The sequence below is a fragment of the Bos javanicus genome, chromosome 5, assembly GCF_032452875.1.
Source record: "Bos javanicus breed banteng chromosome 5, ARS-OSU_banteng_1.0, whole genome shotgun sequence".
Taxonomy (NCBI): Eukaryota; Metazoa; Chordata; class Mammalia; order Artiodactyla; family Bovidae; genus Bos; species Bos javanicus.
The window spans coordinates 25514157-25534683 of NC_083872.1; the positions used below are offsets into that span (position 1 = coordinate 25514157).

The 20527-nt window shown below is 39.4% G+C and overlaps 1 protein-coding gene across 2 annotated transcripts in view; it reads right to left on the bottom strand.

Annotated features, from left to right (window-relative positions):
• Positions 1–20527, bottom strand: part of LOC133247244 (uncharacterized protein C3orf20-like) — a 136117-nt gene that overhangs the window by 66317 nt on the left and 49273 nt on the right. The window contains exons 7-11 of one of the 2 annotated variants that reach the window (XM_061415773.1): positions 16594–16714; positions 14608–14742; positions 13624–13761; positions 2592–2751; positions 229–451 (exon numbers count right to left, since the gene is read on the bottom strand). In XM_061415773.1, coding sequence (XP_061271757.1) covers positions 229–451; positions 2592–2751; positions 13624–13761; positions 14608–14742; positions 16594–16714 — 777 coding nt within the window. The remainder of the gene's footprint in view (positions 1–228; positions 452–2591; positions 2752–13623; positions 13762–14607; positions 14743–16593; positions 16715–20527) is intronic. The other variant, XM_061415772.1, reaches the window with a different exon arrangement.

Here is a 20527-nt window from a genome sequence, read left to right on the forward strand (position 1 = left end):
GGACCACCAGGAAAGTCCTGTCCAAGTTTTAAGAAAGATTTTTCACTGACAGCACATAAGTGGCAACACCTTAACTCAGTCTGCTTAGAGAACTCTTACATGAAGCGACTGAACAGCAGGCTTTGCTCAGCATTTGTAGGTGGACTGAATGAGATATTCATCTATTCATTCATTCGCTTTCAAATGTAAGCTGAATCATGAATTATTAAGACAAATGAAGCTGGTTACCTGACGGGTGGACTGCTGGCTGGGGTCTTCTGAATTTGACGGAGAGGCAAAGGCTTAAACATACCCTTTAGTTTTAGGAAGGTGTTTTGGTATCGAAGATATTCCTTATTCTCATTGCTTTCCTTTGTACTTTGTTTCAAAGGAAATTTTGCTGTTGAGATTCTTCTTCTGACCACTTTTTGTGGAAACTTGGGCACTTTGCAAATATGTCGGGTTTCTATTCCTAAAACATAAACAGAATATACTTTACTGCTTAGTGAACCTAGGTCACTATAGGTGGAGCTATATGGACTAAGTTGGCTGAAATAATCTGGACACTCCTTCACCCATTTACAGAATTGTCTTTCTGTTGGTTCTTTTATTTTAAATGCACTACGTGGTCTGTTCAGAGAATATATAGCATCTATGTAATAAACAAAGAAAATTTTAGGTTATCAACAGATCTGATCCATAGGAGAGATTGTCTGTACTTACCTTGTACCAGCTAATGTGCTAAGTACTGTAAATACATAATCCCATTGAATGAAGTACCTTCACGAGGTACTCTTATTTTTATGATATCACAGGTAAGTCCAAGTCCACTCAGCTAGAAAGAGGCAGAACCAGGCTTTGAGCATAGCTATTTAATTCTGAAAGTTGTACCATAGGATTAGACATAGTGCTTCACAAATTTTTCTCATCAAATCAAAAATTGTAGACTATAAACCCCTATATATAATAGATCATTATCATAGAAATATGATATAAAAAAGAAAGTATGATGTATTTGTATGGCACACAGTGGTAAAATTACTAGGCTCCTTGCAGGTGGAGTCAACAATCTGAGGGGCTCAATCACCCCAGCCCAGCTGGCTGCCTGAGGGCTGAGGGGTTCCATTTTTCAATTTCTGTGTTAAACATCTGTGGCACATCCTTTGGGGGACTCTGCTATAAACTACGCGTGTGTGCATGCTAAGGTGCTTCAGTTGTGTCCGACTCTTTGAGACCCCATGGACTGTAGCCCGTCAGGCCCCTCTGTCCTTGGGATTCTCTAGGCAAGAATACTGGAGTGGGTTGCCATGCCCTCCTCCAGGGGATCTTCCCAGCCCAGGGATCAAACTCACATCTCTTATATCTCCTATTGGCAAGCAGGTTCTTTACCACTAGTGCCACGGGGGAAGCCCATTATATACCACAGTAGGTAGCAAATCACCTCCTCAAATGGAGAAGCTTGCCTTTTAGATTTAGCATACAGTTGATGCTTATCACTCACAAATTCTATGTTTGTGAATTTGCCTACTTGCTAAAATGTATTTATAACTCCAAATCAGTATCTGTTGCACTTCTGTGGTCAGAGTGACATGGAGAGTGGTGGAACTTTTTGATGGCTTCATGCATGTTCCCAGCTGAGATTAAACAAGGTGATGCTTTGCTTCTTGTTTCCCTGCTCATACTGTAAACCAGTGTCCTTTACATGGTCTATTTTGTGCCACGTTTTGCACATTTTTATGCCTTTTGTTGGTGATTTTGCCGTTTAAAATCACCTGCAAGCTTAGTACTGAAGTGCTGTTTACTATTCCAAAGTGCAAGAAGGTTGCTATGTGCCTTCATGATAAAATGCTTGTGTTACTGTTCAGGCATGGTTCATAGAGCTGTTGACCATAGGTTCACTTAATATATCAACAGTATGTATTTAATAAGGTGTCTTTATACAGAAACACATATAATGTAGATTATATATTGATCAGTTGAAAATATTGTGACCAGAAGCTTTCAAGAAGCTTGCTCTCTGTTTCCCCAGGAGTGGCAGTTTGATATCACTAATTCAGTATTGGTAGAGACGCTACAGAATCTAACTACCATGTATAATGAGAATCCACTGCGTTATGTCACCAGTCAAGAATTGAAACAGTGACAGGTAATCAGAAACTGTCACCAAATACAAGCTGTGAGTTGCCATTACAGCAGCACATGCCAATGTGAGGACATGGGCCCCTTTCAACACAGCAAGTTAACAAAAGACATTAGCAAGGACAGAGGTTTGGGTGGAGAGATTGAGTGGTGATGGTTGAGGAGCAAAAGTACTTTCTGATCCAAAAAATGAATATGAAAGCACCTTCCTTTATGAAAACACATAAGTTGGCCAAAAAGATTATCTTTTCCAAAAAGGAAGGAAATAAAAATTAAGGTTGGCTCCTTTGATTTTCTTACAACGGCCGATCACCTGGATCTGTGTTAAGGATCTATAGTGTACAGCACTTCCAGTTTACAAACTCACCCCTTGGGGAACCTTGGAAGGAAGAGGCATTTAAATGTTAGTCTGCTAGAAGTCTGAATGATGGAAATGGATTATGTGGAACAACACAACGGATTCTATAACTGACCTAAGGCAAATCTGTAGTGATCAAGCCATTGAAGTAGGATATGCTTGGCCTTTGTCTGTAGTCCTCTCAATTTAATAATGGCCACCACGTCAGACATAGGGCTTATGTCCATTACTGGATCAAATGTAGCTATATCCACTGAGTCTGTTAAACTTGAAGGCTTCAAAACAAGAAATGTTATATATGTTTATTAAAAAGAGAGAGGCAGTTTGATAATTTATATAATTATCAAACATCAGATCATTCATTTACTCATTCATTCATTCAGTAGGTTGTCCAACAAACGTTTTCCTAGTGTCATTTACAGGCCAGGCACTAGGAAAGAAACAAGGACTAAAGATATCTATCTATTTATCTATACATATATGTCATGTTCCCTTGTGAATATGTGACACTGATACTGTTCCCTTGACACTGTTCCCTTGAATTACACATTTTAAAATTATTAAAGGGTAAATATCATGTTATAGGGTAAATATTATGTTATATATATTCTAGCACAACAAAAAATGAGGGAAGAAAAAGCCATGTTCTCTAGGAGCTCATAGTCAGCTCAGAAGAACTAGGGTAGAGCACAAAGACTATGTTATCAAAAGTCCAGAGTGTTTTGAGCACAAAAATAGAAAATTTACCACTTGCAATACTGAGTCATTTAGCAGAAGAAAGTTTCAAAGTAAATAATGAAGGCATTAAACTTTAAAATAGATAGTAGTATATATGATCTGTTCACAATGAATTTGGATATATTAGAGTAGATACTTAGGTTTGGATGAGTTTATGTGACTAGGAAAATTGCTAACATTGCAGTTTTATATACATCCATTATGTATTAGTCACTCAGTTGTATCCAACTCTTTGAAACCCCATGGACTGTAGCCTGCCAGGCTTCACAGAATACTCCATGCAAGAATACTGGAGTGAGTAGCCATTTCCTTCTCCAGGAGATCTTCTTGAACTTGGGTCTCCTACATTGCAGGCAGATTCCTTACCATCTAAGCCACCAGGGTATACATAAATAGAGAAAGAATTAGAGAAACATTTATGTATAAAACATATGCATAACTGAAATCATTATCCAGGTGTAATTTGCACAATTTGAGTGTATTATGACAGGGACAGGTGAAGATATGAGATATATTCTGAACACAAGAAGAATGTGAAGAAGGGAGAGAATTCAAAGACCCATAAGGAGAATAATGAAGTAGACGGTGAGGTTTTGAGGAATTTGGTCTACAGAAATCAGGCAATAAAGATGAACCTGGGAAAAAAAACAACCTTATCTGAAGGATTCAGACTTGAACTCTCTTGTCATGATGACTCTAAAAAGGACTTAGAGAACCCATTTGAAAGCTTGATAAAAATTACCCCAAAAATGCATGTCTTAGGTCCTGAGCCTCAGCCTCAAAAATAAGGAGATGCTGGATAAATAATCCCCAGAAAAGTTTAGAATTTAAATAAGGAAATAAAGTAAATCAAAGCTTTAATGTGTATAAAGCAATTTTGAATCACTGGGATACTCGTGTATTTGTTATGCTTACAATATTAAAGCTATTTTGGTAAATTAGAGAATCTGAGAGATTCCTCTTGGGCTTTCAGTTTAAACTGAGTTGACTGATTTTATACCTGTGATTATTAAGTTTAAAAGTTCAATATAATTTAACTAAGTTCAAAACTATAATTGGAATATTTAAGAGAATTTGAGATTCTCCCCAAATTTAATTTATTGGCTTTATAAAAGTTAAAAACTAGAGAATATTTTGTTTGAGTATAAATATGCATTTGAGGTACTTAGGAGCAAAATACATAAAAATACACACACTTTAAAATATATAAGGGATTGTTATTCATTGAGTTGTATATAAGTCATTGTTAAAGGAAGTTTAATCAGTTCAGTTTGAGTTAATCAAATATTAATCAAGAAAAAAGGAGACAGTTGTTATTTTAGTAGAGTTTAAAATAGAATAAATAGGTTTTTATTGACTTTTAAACTTAACAAAAACTGGATGTTTAATGGTCACTCCAAAAAAATTAGTTTTAATTTCAACACTAAAGTGATTGCATTTTTCTATTTACAAAAATTTCTTGGGTATTAAAAACCTCCACATTGATTCCTTGCTTTCTTAAAGCCTCTCCCCATTACATGTTTACTAAGTTGGTTAATCACTACCAAAGAGAATTTCTTTTAAGTTTTTAATAGAATGAAATTGACATAGATTTATGTGTCTTCTTTGAGAGCTTGTTTGGAGGTTCTAGCAGGGGAGCGCAGCTACTCGTATACCCTTGACCGAAGACCGGTCCTCCTCTAGCGGGGATGGTCGTCCTCTTCCACCGACCGAGCGCGCAGCTTCGGTAGGGACACACATGGAGCGGTGAGGGAGGAAGGGGACACCCGCCTAGCCAGCCAGATCAGCCGAATCAACCCTGGCGATCAATGGGGTGACAGATGTCGCAACCAGATCGCCCTCACATCCTATGTGTCTTCTTTGAAGAAATGTCTATTCAGATCTTTTCTCCAATTAAAAAATTGGTTTATTCATCTTTTTATTATTTAGTTGTAAGCGTTCTTTATATTCTAAGTCCCTTATCAGATATATGATTTACAAATATTTTCTTCCATTCTTTAATATGCCTTTTACTTTCTTGATGATATTTTTTCCAACACAAACATTTTAAATTTTGATCAAGTCCAATTGATCTGTTTTTTAATTTCTTTTTTCACTTGTGCTTTTGCTGTTGTATCTAAGAAATTATTGCCTAATCCAATATCATGAAGATTTACACCAATGTTTTTTTCTTTCTTTTAGCTCTATTATTTAGTTATATAAAGTAAGGACCAGATCCAACTTCCTTCTGTTGCATATGGATTATCCAGTTTCCCAGCACCATTTTTGGAAAAGACCATTCTTTAATTGCCTTGGAAGTGTGGCCAGAGTTTTTTATTAAGAAAAAAACTTCATCTCCTCACATTTCCATAGGAGGGTCCTTCGTATCCTCTCTTCAAGAAATCTCATGAGGGTGGGCGTGTCTTGTTCCTTTTTCCATCCCCTCATTCTCTCACATGGGAGGATACAATTTAGCTAATGCAAGAGCAGACGATGGTTACTTAACCTGACCACATTCTCCAAAGCGGCACCTTTTCAACAGTTTTTAGGATATGTTGTTCAGACAATTGTTGGGATTACAATGAAAAAGATTTTGTTAAAGCAGAGTAACAGAAAGACCCTGAAATAAACAGGGAAGGCACAAGAAGATTTTCGTTTAAATATCTTCTCCCACAGTAGCCAAGAAGTGCAGGTGAGACTCTGCCACACTGGACCACCTTTCCTTATTTGGGTCAGAACACAGTTTGCTCTTGCCGACCACTTGCTCATACGTAGTGTGAGTTTGCCCTGCATATGCTATTCCCGTGTGACAAAACCACCAATAGATGTGTCTCCACTCCCTGTTCCCATTTCCCAGCTTGTGCTTTGATGGACAGGGTTACTAGTTTTTTTCCATTAGGGGAAGGATTTAGGAAACTCCACTTTGGCCTCAGGTTCGAGCTATCTTCTCCAATCCACCTCTACCTAGGAGGACTTTCAGTAACAGATGCCTTGATTTCTTTTTTTATTTTTAAAATTTATTTATTTATTGGTTGCCCTGAGTCTTTGTTGCCCTCGGGCTTTCTCTAGGTGTGGCACGTGGGTACTGTTTTCTGTTGTGTGCAGGCTTCTCACTGTGGTGGCTTCTCTTGTGGAGCACAGGCTCTAGGCACACAAGCTTCAGTAACTGCAGCGTGCAGGCTCCGTAGTTGCGGCGCTCAGGCTCTACAGTGTGGGCTCAGTAGTTGTGGAGCACAGGCTTAGTTGCTCCCCGGCCTGTGGAATCTTCCAAGACCAGGGATCGAACCTGTGTCTCTTGCATTGGCAGGTGGATTCCTATCCGCTGCACCACCAGGGAAGTCTCAGTGCCTTGACTTCTATTTGGCTTCTTATCCCTGTTTGGAATCAGATTCAAAAAGGAGGAAGAAAAAGGGGTTTCCCTAGTGACTCAGATAGTAAAGAATCTGCCTGCAATGCAAGAGACCTAGATTCAAACCCTGGGTCAAGACGATCTCCAGAAGAAGGGAATGGCAACCTACTCCAGTATTCTTGCCTGGAAAATCCCATGGATAGAGGAGTCTTTTGGGCTACAGTCTATGAGGTTGCAAAGAGTTAGACACAACTGAGTGACTAGGCATACATACACACACACACACACACACACACACACACTTCCACTACAGGGGATACATGTTCAATTCCTGGTCATGGAACTAAGATCTCATATGCCACTTGGCACAGTCAAAAAAATTAAAATAAGTAAATAAAAGAGGAAGAAAGAGCAATAGGCACTTCCAGGTTACCAACATTTTTATGTCATTCACTTACAAGTTATGTGTTATACAAAGTTGTATTTCTATTTCATTTTTCACCGGGCTTTTTTGGTTCAGTTGGATTCATACTACTTATTTTATCTTTTTTATATTATTTTAAAATTTATTTATTTATTTTTGGCTGTGATAGGTCTTCCTTGCTCAATAGTAGATTTATTACAATTGTTGGTGTTTTGGTATGCTAAAATTAGCTCATCAACTATTCCTGTGAAAACAAATTATCAGGAAGAAATGAAACAACAAAAAACCTTCTTTGAAATTGCATACTTTAGCATTCTTCTTTGGAAATAAAGTACAAAGAAAATATGAAACATCTAAAAAGCAAAGAATCCATCTTTAATAATGATTTTTAAAAGTAAGTTGTCACAGTTGAGAAGATTCTTGCTCACACAACCTTGAACATTTATTTTTGAGGGGAAGGGAAAACTGCTGATTGTAGGAGTTTTCAGAAGTTACAAAAAGGGACTCTGATAATTACTTTGTGCTATTTGTGAATTCAAGAGATAAATGTCCATCTTTATTAAGGATATAGCACAAGAAGCCTTTTCATGCCCTGTGGAGAAGGAGTCCTCATCCTAAATCTGAAAGAAGTGAATATAAATTACAGCACTCACACCTTCAGAACTGCATCACATTAAAAATATAATTTTTTTCTGATTTGGTTTCTGTTAGTATTATCCATATTGTTTTTACCTTTGTGAGTCCTTTACACATTTCAAAAAATTTTTTCGTATTTCTAAAGTAATATATTCAACACAAAAAATAGGCAGTCTTTTAAAATACACATATAAGAATATATTTTTCTTTTCTTTTTTGGTTGCATGGCATTCGAGATCTTAGTTCCCCCATCAGGGATCAAACCCACGCCCCCTTCATCAGAAGTGTGGAGTCTTAACTTTTGGACCACCAGGGAAGTCCCAAGAATATATTTTTCTTTGAACAAAAGTGGAATCAAACAGTACATGCTGCTTTGTCATCTACTTCCCCGCTAACAGGCACTTACCACATTCTATGAACACCAGAGGGTTTTCTTTTGTGATATTACTTCCCTTAGGAACTAAAGACCATGCATATGGGGAAAAAAAGTAAATTCCTTATATTGGAAAACTGTGACTGTAAGTATATTTCAGTCAGTTTGTAAATACTAAAAGGAGCATCATTTATAAATATTGTTTTACATTAAATAACTAAAAAATGATCACCAGTTTAACAGTGCCAAGATCTCTTGACAACTTAAACACTGAAGATTATCCCACTCAGTGATAGAAGATGTAGAGGCCTGGACCAGAATGCATGGATTTGCCTTCTTCCATCTGGGGCTTCACTGGTGGCTCAGATGGTAAAGCGTCCACCCGCAATGAGGGAGACCCAGGTTCAATCCCTGGGTTGGGAAGATACCCTGGAGAAGGAAATGGCAACCCACTCCAGTGTTCTTGCCTGGAGAATCCCATGGACAGAGGACCCTGATAGGCTACAGTCCATGGGGTCACAAAGAGTCGGACACGACCGAGTGACTTCACTTTTCACTTTCATCTGAGACAGAAACCAGCAAAGGCCTTCTTACATGGCATCAGATGCAGAGGTGTGGAAATTATGGGGAAGGAAAGGTACTTCAGAAGAATGTAGCAGAGCAAATAGAGGGAAATAGGGTTTGGGGTTCACAGAAAAGAAATCGTGTCTTCTGAATGTAAGCTTGCCAGATTGTTTCCTCCCAAAATAACTACAGAACCAAACCTATGGGGATGCTGTTAAGTCTGCCACAGTGAGGAAGAAGGAGAATTTGAGGACCACTGTCATGGCAATCTGGGGATCAGAAAGCTCATCAATGCAGAGTGAGGCATTTAAGTGGTTTGACATGTAAGAAGTTAAGCAGTCTAGAAAACTTTGAGAGCTGGGGTCTAAAACACCCCTCTTCTTTCATACCAAACTAATCCAAAGCATAAGCAAATGCCAACAATAACACAAGAATCTCTATGTACAGTATTCAGATATCTGTTCCTCAACTTATTGTAATCAGGATTCTACTTCAATCTGTCCCTGAAATGGCTCTTGTTGAAGTCACTACTGATCCCCATAGAGACAAACCCAATGAGTACTTTTTACTTCTTATTTGCTTGGCCTCCCTGAAAGGCTCACTCTGTTACCACTCCCTCATCTGGAAACTCTTTCTCTTTATTTTGTGCGTAGTTTTCAATTTCAGGAAATAAAATCCTCTCCAGCTATTTTGTATATAGTTATAAAATCCCTGAAAGAGCAGAAGTGGCAATCGCTAGCTGCTCCCAGAACACCAAACTGACCGGCCAGGGAGGCTGCGGCCTCTGCCACATCAGGAAGGTGCATTCAGGGAACTGCCACCAGGCTGTTGGGCTCAGGAGCAGTGAACTGATACTGTATCCTTGGGACCTAGAAGCTGCCACAGTTACATCTCAGTATCCATGACTGGATGATGCAGCACTATTGTGGGAAATCCCAATTTCTTCATGATTTTGCTTGCCTAAGCAAGAAGAAGGTTTTCCCTTATTTCCATCTTCCAAATTTCACATTAATGCATCTAACTGATGATGTTAATCCAGAAATCCATCTGCCAGGGTGTCTGGAAATAGTTTTCAGCTTTCCAACCCCTGTAGTACACTACAGCGAGAGGGGAACGGACACAGAACTCATCGTGTCCACATGGTTCTCCTCCTACCTGGTTACCAGACTGTTAAGTGTTGGCTTACTTGCCCTCTTCTTTCCTTATTCTACCTACTCTTCCTTAGTGATTTGTTCTTCATCTCAACACATAAGCCAGAAAACAGTCCTATGACTTCTGTCTCCCAATTAACTTGTACTCTCATCTATTTTCCATCCTCACTACTTTAGTCCAGTCCACAATATCTTGGCTAGATTAGTGCAGTAATCTTATGACTGATCTCCCCACATGATACACTCAAATATGTCCCCAGAGATAATTGGTATAGAAAAGTTCTCAACCCAAGTGAATACATTTTCCTTTTGGACATTCAGAAATGTGCATGGGCCTTTGACTGATGGCATAACAGGCACTTATTGATAGTTTGTAGGGACAAGGGATGTGTTTTGAAATATTCTAGGGGGTACTGCATAACTAAGCTGCTGCTGCTGCTGCTAAGTCGCTTCAGTCGTGTCCGACTCTGTGACCCGATAGATGGCAGCCCACCAGGCTCCCCTGTCCCTGGGATTCTCCAGGCAAGAACACTGGAGTGGGTTGCCATTTCCTTTTCCAATGCATGAAAGTGAAAAGTGAAAAGTGAAAGGGAAGTTGTTCAGTCGTGTCTGACTCTTAGCGACCCCATGGACTGCAGCCTACCAGGCTTCTCCGTCCATGGGATTTTCCAGGCAAGAGTACTGGAGTGGGGTGCCATTGCCTTCTCTGAACCAAGAGCTGCTGCTGCTAAGTCGTGTCAGTCGTGTCCGACTCTGTGCGACCCCATAGACGGCAGCCCAACAGGCTCCTCTGTCCCTGGGATTCTCCAGGTAAGAATACTGGAATGGGTTGCCATTTCCTTCTCCAATGCATGAAACTGAAAAGTAAAAGTGAAGTCGCTCAAACATGTCCAAGTCTTAGTGACCCCATGGACTGTAGCCCATCAGGCTCCTCCGTCCATAGGATTCTCCAGGCAAGAGTACTGGAGTGGGGGTGCCATTGCCTTCTCTGAACCAGAGCTATCTGGTCCCAAATGCCATTTAGTGCTCTCTCTAGAAACGAGGGTTCATAGATGCAGGATTGCATGGACACTAAATTTCGAAAAATGTTGGAAATGAAAACAAATTGTAAACTTTAAATTTCACTGAGTAGGTATATCAAACAAAATTACCACCATCTTTTTCCACCATTGTTTTATGAGGGAAGATAATTTTTTTAAATGTGCATACAAATGTTTATTTTGGCTTTAATCATAATAGCCAAACACTGAAAATGAATGTCCACTGGTGAAAGGACATTCAAATGGTCCACTCAAATGTCCACCTGGTGAAAGGGTCAAGTGTGGTATGCCCATACAAGACAATACCACTCGCCCATACAAAGGGAGAAACAGATATATACAGTAACGTGGATGACTCTCAGATACATTAAACTGATCAAAAGTAGCCAGAAGGAAAAGAGTGCCTACTGGTTCTTGTGTGAACGACTCTCCCTACGTGAAACACTAGAAATACATATCTAATTAACAGTGACAGAAAGAACTGACTATCTTCGGCCAGGAACAGGGAGAACTGACTGGAAAGGGGCACATGGGAACCTTTAGGTGTGTTAGAAATTATATCTTAATTGTGATGGTGGTGGTTACACAGGTTATACATTTGTCAAAACTCATCAGGTATAAACTTAAAGTGCATGATTTTACTGTAAATAAATAATTTTTCAATAAAGTTGATTTTTAAAAAGTTAAATATAACCGCCCATTAGGATGGCAACTATTTTTTTTCTTAAAAGAAAAAGTGGTGGTGAGGATATACAGAGAAATTGGAACACTTGTATACTGGTGGTAGGAACGGAACATAGTGCAACAGCTGTGGGAAACTGTAGGGTAATTCCTCAAATACTTAAAAATAGAATTATCATATGATCCAACAATTCCACTTCTGGGAATATATCTAAAAAAATTGAAAGCAGGAACTTGAAGAGAGATTTGAACACCATTATTCATTGCAGCATTATTCATAATAGCTAAAGTATGGAAATAATCCAAGTGTCTACCGACAGATGAATAGATAAAATATGGCATATGGAATATTATTCAGCCTTAAAAAGGGTGGAATTCTGACACACATGACACAACAAGGAGAGACTTTGAGGACATTAAGTGAACTTGCTGGGGCTGCTGCTAAGTCGCTTCAGTCGTGTCCGACTCTGTGCGGCCCCGTAGACGGCGGCCCACCAGGCTCCCCCATCCCTAGGATTCTCCAGGCAAGAACACTGGAGTGGCTTGCCATTTCCTTCTCCAATACATGCAAGTGAAAAGTGAAAGTGAAGTCGCTCAGTCGTGTTCGACCCTCAGTGACCCTATGGACTGCAGCCTTCCAGACTCCTCCGTCTATGGGATTTTCCAGGCAAGAGTACTGGAGTAGGTTGCCATTGCCTTCTTAGACAGTTACAAAAGGACAAACACTGCATAAATCCACTTATATGAGGTACCTAGAGTAATCTAAGTCATAGAGATATATGCCTCCTGCCTCTTGAGAAATCTGTATGCAGGTCAGGAAGCAACAGTTAGAATCGGACATGGAACAACAGACTGGTTCCAAATTGGGAAAGGAGTACATCAAGGCGGTATATTGTCACCCTGCTAATTTAACTTATATGCAGAGTACATCATGCAAAATGCTGGGCTGGATGAAGCACAAGCTAGAATCAAGATTGTCAGGAGAAATATCAATAACCTCAGATATGCAGACGACACCACCCTTATGGCAGAAAGTGAAGAAGAACTAAAGAGCCTCTTGATGAAAGTGAAAGAGGAGAGTGAAAAAGTTGGCTTTAAAACTCAACATTCAAAAAACGAAGATCATGACATCCAGTCCCATCACTTCATGGCAAATAGATGGGAAAATAATGAAAACAGTGAGAGACTTTACTTTTTTGGGCTCCAAAATCATTGCATATGGTGACTGCAGCCATGAAATTAAAAGATGCTTGCTCCTTCGAAGAAAAGCTATGAGCAACCTAGACAGCATACTAAAAAGCAGAGACATTACTTTGCCAATAAAAGTCCATCTAGTCAAGGCTCTGGTTTTTCCAGTAGTCATGTATGGATGTGAGAGTTGGACTATAAAGAAAGCTGAGCACCAAGAATTGATGCTTTTGAACTGTGATATTGGAGAAGACTCTTGAGAGTCCCTTGGATTGTAATGAAATCAAACCAGTCAATCCTCAAGGAAATCAGTCCTGAATATACATTGGAAGGACTGATGCTGAAGCTGAAACTCCAATACTTTGGCCACTTGATACGAAGAACTGACTCATTGGAAAAGACCCTGATGCTAGGAAAGATTGAAGGCAGGAGGAAAAGGCGACAACAAAGGATGAGATGATCGGATGGCATCACCAACTCGATGGACATGAGTTTGAGTAGGCTCTGGGAGCTGGTGATGGACAGGGAAGCCTGGCATGCTGTAGTCCATGAGGTCACAAAGAGTCAGACATGGCTGAGCAGCTGAACTGAAGTCATAGAAATAGAAAGTAGAATGGCAGCTGGCAGAGGCTGGGAGAGGGGAGAAAGGGGGGATTGTTTAATGGGTACATAGTTTCAGTTTGGCAAAATGAAAAAGTTCTGGAGATGGATGGTGGTGATGACAAGGTTGCACAACAATGTGAATGTACTTACGCCACTGAAATGCACATTTAAAAACGGTTAAGATTTTTTTTTAAAAAGTTAAATACAAAGTTAACAAAAGTTAAAAAAAAAAAAGTTAAATACAAATAAATGAGTCAGCATACGCTCCTTCCAGATAAATGGGCCTATCTATGTTCAATAGCTGAATTCTTTGGCTCTTTTTCTAAGACTACATCGGAAGAGAAAAATAACACTAGAATAATATGAAAACCAATGTCATTATTTGCCTGAAATATTAAAATAGTGACTATTTTGCACTTACATCTTTGTTCTGTGTTATGCATTTCATTTGCTTGCACTTCACTTTGTAGGCCTTGAATAGCTTCCTGGCTTCTTCGGACATAGTATTGACATCGTGGAGTGACTGAGAGAGATTGTAAGCTGTTTTCAGGTGACGTGGCTCATAAAACCCAGGGAGGCAAGAAACTTGACATAAAGACACTATTTATGCAAAATTTATAAAGCTTAAGCATATGTGAAATAACCATGGTAATTTTATTACCATGAGTAACATAGTAACATAGTTTTGATGCCTGTCCCTAAAAATAAAGATATTTTATATGTGTTCATACATGTGCTGTAATATGTGTACCATTAACACAAATGCACTCAAAAATTGAAAAAGTGTCAAAAGTTTTGATCAAAATCAATCAAGCTAGCTCACTGCTTAACTACATGAAATTGGAGATAGTAATGTTTTATCTCACCTCTTGAGAAACAAAAGCTTTAACCTAAAATTCCTCAACAGAGATTTTGTGCAATTGCGAAATGGTTAAGTTATTCTGAGCCATAGATTTAACAATGCTCTAACATCTCCAAGTTCCTTTGGAATGTTTATATGCTTTAAAAAAGTGAACTTAAATTGACTTACTATATTTCACTTTAGAAAAAACAAGTGTCACACCATTTTAAAGAAATCATAGATTATATAAATGCAAGCTGATGCAACTGATTAGGACACCAGAAATTAATTCTCCAAAGCTCAGGAATCACGGCCTTAGAAGAAACGAAGTGTTCTTCTTACTCCTACTTCTACCATTCTAACTTCTCCCCATCTCAAACTTTCAGTTATTTCTCAGATGAGGTCAATGAACAGTCATGGAAGGATTTTTAACTAGCCAAGATGCCAAAATCCTTATTGATTAATAGAAATCACCGGGCAATACTAAACTGAGTCAATACTGTTCTGCTCTGGTCTGTGCTGAGGTGATAACATGAAGACGATTAATGAAACTGCTGGACCTACCGCCTCAGGTAACTGTGGAGGAAAAGGTTTGCATTTCACGGGCGCCAGAGACAGACTTATACTTTGGGGGTGCCATTTGTAGATCAAGGTGATGGCAAAGCGCCCAGAAATCTTCACGGTAATGAACTTATTCACCTAGGGGCAATAGAAAGGATTGTTCATTCCTGCCCAGAATTCTCATTCTCATAATTCAGGTGGAAATCATAGACATTTACATGATGCACAGAAGGAAATTTCAGACCAGTATTCACAAACAGCTTCAGTCTAATTCCATGAAGTCAGAAGTGAGGTGTAGGTTTTGGTACTGCCAATTCATTGGTGCTTGATTTATTGACAGAAGAAAGAGAAGTGGGGAGAAATTATTTGGAATTAATGTAATTATGTCTTATAGAGAAAGATTCGTTTTCAATTGCAAAAATGCTGGGTCGGTTTACAAGTACTTCTGAGCCCTAATTCTAATCTGAGACACAGACGATCTCACCGAAAAGACGCACTTGGTAACAACTGATGCCCTTGATGTTGAGAAAAGTACTTTATGCCTGCCAAGTCCTTAGAAGTTTTATGAGCCTTAATATTATTGTCAAACTTATTAAAGTTGGAGGTATTTTATAAGTGAGAATGGAAAACTAATGACAAATGAACAACTTAAAGCTCAAATGAATATCTGCAGATTTGTAGAGCAAATTTAAAAGGCTTGCTACAGATGAAGTGTCCTTATTGAGTCAGCTGTATTAAGCATGCAAGGACTTGTATTTGGTTACAAGTTATACTCCCTTGTTTCCTGAAGGCTGCCAGCTGGAGTAATTTGAATTGAATAATCTATCCCATTGCAACCCTGAGTTTTTAGAAAAAAAGAGTAAGGAAACCCTGATTCCTGAGTGTCAGGAAGCTTTCACATACAGGCTTACCTGGTACAGTTTCTTTACCTGCTCTTTACTTCCCTAACTTTCTAGAACTGAGCAGACCTCTTTTAAAATAACTGTCTAAATAGTATATATAGGATGATACCACGGATTTTGTAAATTGTGTAGGACAGACCTGGAGGTACTTTTCATGCCTGTCCAGTAGAAATACAATATGACCCACATAAGTAATTTAAAATTTTCTAGTAGTCACATTAAAACGAATAAAGGGCAGGTGAAATTAATTTTAATACTATTTTATAGCCAAATATATTCAAGAATTCACAGTTAAGTATATAATGGTGTAAAAATGATTCGTGATATTTTACATTCTCTATATTGTATCAAGTCTTTGAAATCTTGTGTGTGGTCTACATTCACAGTGTATTTCAAGGGTTGCATAACCACGGGTGGCTGTGGCTGCCACACTGGACAGCACAGCTCCATATGTCTGTGGTGCTACTCAGGTTGGCTGTGCAGGACACCACCAGCACAGCATATGCGATTGCCCTGGATGCAAAGTGCAGTCCATGCGCACACACACACACACACACACACACACACACACACACATGCAGTAACTATATGTGAACAGAGAGAGTCTAGCCCAGAAGTTTCAGACTGATAGCTCAGAAATGTTTGGTTTAGTATTCTCAGAGTTTAAGCTAATTGCCAACTTTAAAATATCAGGATATTTCATTAAAAAACCTGAATTTATGACTTCTAAAAAAATCATAAAATATAGCAAGCTTAGACCCACAGTCCCATTTGGTAATAGTCTTCTGGCCCTGCATAAAGGCTGTCCCCTTTAAAATGTTTTTTTAGTAGGCATGAAATGCTTTTATAATAATAACTTTTTAAAACTACTGCTGCTAAACAAAGACAAATCCATTTTAAAAAGGACCAAGTGAAGTAAAGAACTGAAATAAAAATTTATCAGATCAACTGGCTAGTGTAGACCACTAAACTGAATAATTCAGACCTCTTAATCCTCCTACTCCCAATAGTTTATTTTAGAAACTCAAATTAAATGACTGCTACAGAATGAAAATGATCAAAAGAATGATAAATTGTAAAATAATACCCAAATTTCAACTGGATCGTCAAGTTTTCCCTTTGAAGGCCATATCCATTCTCTCACAGTGGTTCCTTTTTTGCTGAGCATCATGCCTCCATCCTGATTAAACATCATTGATATTACTTGGCTATGAAAAAGACAGAAATGTATCTCATTTAGAACAAAAAAATGGATGGACTCATTGATTTGGCTGAGATGACAGACATCAACAGGTTATAGCTTTTAAGAGTACAGGACTCCCTTCTATCACATTCCTGGTGGGTGGTCACCTTGCCTCTGCCTGAATATCTTCCTTGAAGAGAAGGCTGGTATATACATCTCAGCTGATCAAAATTTCCCTTCTCTGAGACACATCCCCTCCCATTCACCACTCCACATCTAGAGAGTCATGGAAATGGGCCCTCCAGCCATGATTATCACGCCATGTGGTCCCAATGCCTTGGCTCTGGCTGATTGAGTTGGGTGGACAGCTGACATAGAACTGTGTTGCAACTGGATGCAAAAAATACATATACAAAAGGCTATGAGGAAGGTGCTGAGCAGAGTGCACTCAAAGGACTTATAGAAAGCAGTGTGGCTAGGGACTTCCCTGATGGTCCGGTGGCTAAAACTCCTCACTCCCAAAGCAGAGGGGCCAGGTTCAACCCTTGGTCAGGGATCTAGAGCCCCACATGCTGCAACGAAGACTTCTAATGCTGAATTTAAGACTCAGCACAGCCTAAGAAATAAATATTAAAAACAAAAACAATGTGGCTAGAGTCCAGAGTGGTGCAAATAAGGCTGGAGTGATCAGCAGGACTGGATATTCAGGTATTCCTATGCTGTATCTTGAATTTTATCTTACAAGTAACAAATCATATAAGGGTTTAATAACAAAGCAATGAGGTGACATGATCAAACAGATTGGTGAGGAACCAAATAAATGCTGGGTACCAGGTAAGCGGTCATATCAGCGGTCCAGGAGAGAGGATGGCAGCTTGGTCTAGGGCAGGAGTGAGAGAGATGGATACACATGCATATATTCAAGAACCACCTAGATTTGGATAGATAGAATTTGTGTAGTGAGAAACAGGGAGGTGTCAATTTTACCTTCCCTATACTTTATATGTCTATTAATGAAGTCTAGCATTTTATTATATTATCTTTTCTGGATGAATAGCATCACACTATGTGTTCATGTCTAGATCATCTTTGTGTCTTCCTTCTTCTCAGCAATAGCACCTGGCACAGAGAAGAAGTATAAATTGCACTGGTAAAATGGATTCAATTAAACAAATACATAATGGCCAATTATTAAATGCAAGATACTGTTTAGGGACTGTTAGGTGTCAAGGGATGCTCAGCATGAGGTGATCTCACTGCATTCAGGAGATTTTCAGTCTTGTAATTATAATTATCTTGCTAGATTACATTTATTTGGAGCCTACTATGTGCCAAGCCTTAAATACATACTTTTATTTTTACTTATTTATTTATTTTTGGCTGTACCACCCAGCATGTGTAATCTTAGTTCCCTGACTGTGGCAAGAATACACAGAAGAACTGTACAAAAAAGATCTTCATGACCCAGATAATCACAATGGTGTGATCACTCACCTAGAGCCAGACATCCTGGAATGTGAAGTCAAGTGGGCCTTAGGAAGCATCACTATGAACAAAGCTAGTGGAGGTGATGGAATTCCAGTTGAGCTATTTCAAATCCTGAAAGATGATGCTGTGAAAGTGCTGCACTCAATATGCCAGCAAATTTGGAAAACTCAGCAGTGGCCACAGGATTGGAAAAGGTCAGTTTTCATTCCAATCCCAAAGAAAGGCAATGCCAAAGAATGCTCAAACTACCGCACAATTGCACTCATCTCACACGCTAGTAAAGTAATGCTCAACATTCTCCAAGCCAGGCTTCAGCAATATGTGAACCGTGAACTTCCTGATGTTCAAGCTGGTTTTAGAAAAGGCAGAGGAACCAGAGATCAAATTGCCAACATCTGCTGGATCATGGAAAAAGCAAGAGAGTTCCAGAAAAACATCTATGTCTGCTTTATTGACTATGCCAAAGCCTTTGACTATGTGGATCACAATAAACTGTGGAAAATTCTGAAAGAGATGGGAATACCAGACCACCTGACCTGCCTCTTGAGAAATCTGTATGCAGGTCAGGAAGCAACAGTTAGAACTGAACATGGAACAACAGACTGATTCCAAATAGGAAAAGGAGTATGTCAAGGCTATATATTGTCACCCTGCTTATTTAACTTATATGCAGAGTACATCATGAGAAATGCTGGGCTGGAGGAAGCACAAGTTGGAATCGAGATTGCCGGGAGAAATATCAATAACCTCAGATATGCAGATGACACCACCCTTATGGCAGAAAATGAAGAAGAACTAAAGAGCCTGTTGATGAAAGTGAAAGAGGAGAGTGAAAAAGTTGGCTTAAAGCTCAACGTTCAGAAAACTAAGATCATGACATCCGGTCCCATCACTTCATGGGAAATAGATGGGGAAACAGTGGAAACAGTGTCAGACTTTATTTTTGGGGCTCCAAAATCACTGCAGATGGTGATTGCAGCCATGAAATTCAGATCAGACCAGATCAGTTACTCAGTCGTGTCTGACTCTTTGCAACCCCATGAATTGCAGCACACCAGGCCTCCTTATCCATCACCAACTTCCGGAGTTCACTCAGACTCACATCCATCGAGTCAGTGATGCCATCCAGCCATCTCATCCTCTGTCGGCCCCTTCTCCTCCTGCCCCCAATCCCTCCCAGCATCAGAGTCTTTTCCAATGAGTCAACTCTTCACATGAGGTGGCCAAAGTACTGGAGTTTCAGCTTTAGCATCATTCCTTCCAAAGAAATCCCAGGGCTGATCTCCTTCAGAATGGACTGGTTGGATCTCCTTGCAGTCCAAGGGACTCTCAAGAGTCTTCTCCAACACCACAGTTCAAAAGCATCAATTCTTCGGTGCTCAGCCTTCTTCACAGTCCAACTCTCACATCCATACATGACCACAGGAAAAACCATAGCCTTGACTAGACGGACCTTTGTTGGCAAAGTAATGTCTCTGCTTTTGAATATGCTATCTAGGTTGGTCATAACTTTCCTTCCAAGGAGTAAGCGTCTTTTAATTTCATGGCTGCAGTCACCATCTGTAGTGATTTTGGAGCCCAGAAAAATAAAGTCTGACACTGCTTCCACTGTTTCCCCATCTATTTCCCATGAAGTGCTGGGACTGGATGCCATGATCTTAGTTTTCTGAACGTTGAGCTTTAAGCCAACTTTTTCACTCTCCTCTTTCACTTTCATCAACAGGCTCTTTAGTTCTTCTTCATTTTCTGCCATAAGGGTGGTGTCATCTGCATATCTGAGGTTATTGATATTTCTCCCGGCAATCTCGATTCCAACTTGTGCTTCCTCCAGCCCAGCATTTCTCATGATGTACTCTGCATATAAGTTAAATAAGCAGGGTGACAATATATAGCCTTGACATACTCCTTTTCCTATTTGGAATCAGTCTGTTGTTCCATGTTCAGTTCTAACTGTTGCTTCCTGACCTGCATACAGATTTCTCAAGAGGCAGGTCAGGTGGTCTGGTATTCCCATCTCTTTCAGAATTTTCCACAGTTTATTGTGATCCACATAGTCAAAGGCTTTGGCATAGTCAATAAAGCAGACATAGATGTTTTTCTGGAACTCTCTTGCTTTTTCCATGATCCAGCAGATGTTGGCAATTTGATCTCTGGTTCCTCTGCCTTTTCTAAAACCAGCTTGAACATCAGGAAGTTCACGGTTCACATATTGCTGAAGCCTGGCTTGGAGAATGTTGAGCATTACTTTACTAGCGTGTGAGATGAGTGCAATTGTGCGGTAGTTTGAGCATTCTTTGGCATTGCCTTTCTTTGGGATTGGAATGAAAACTGACCTTTTCCAATCCTGTGG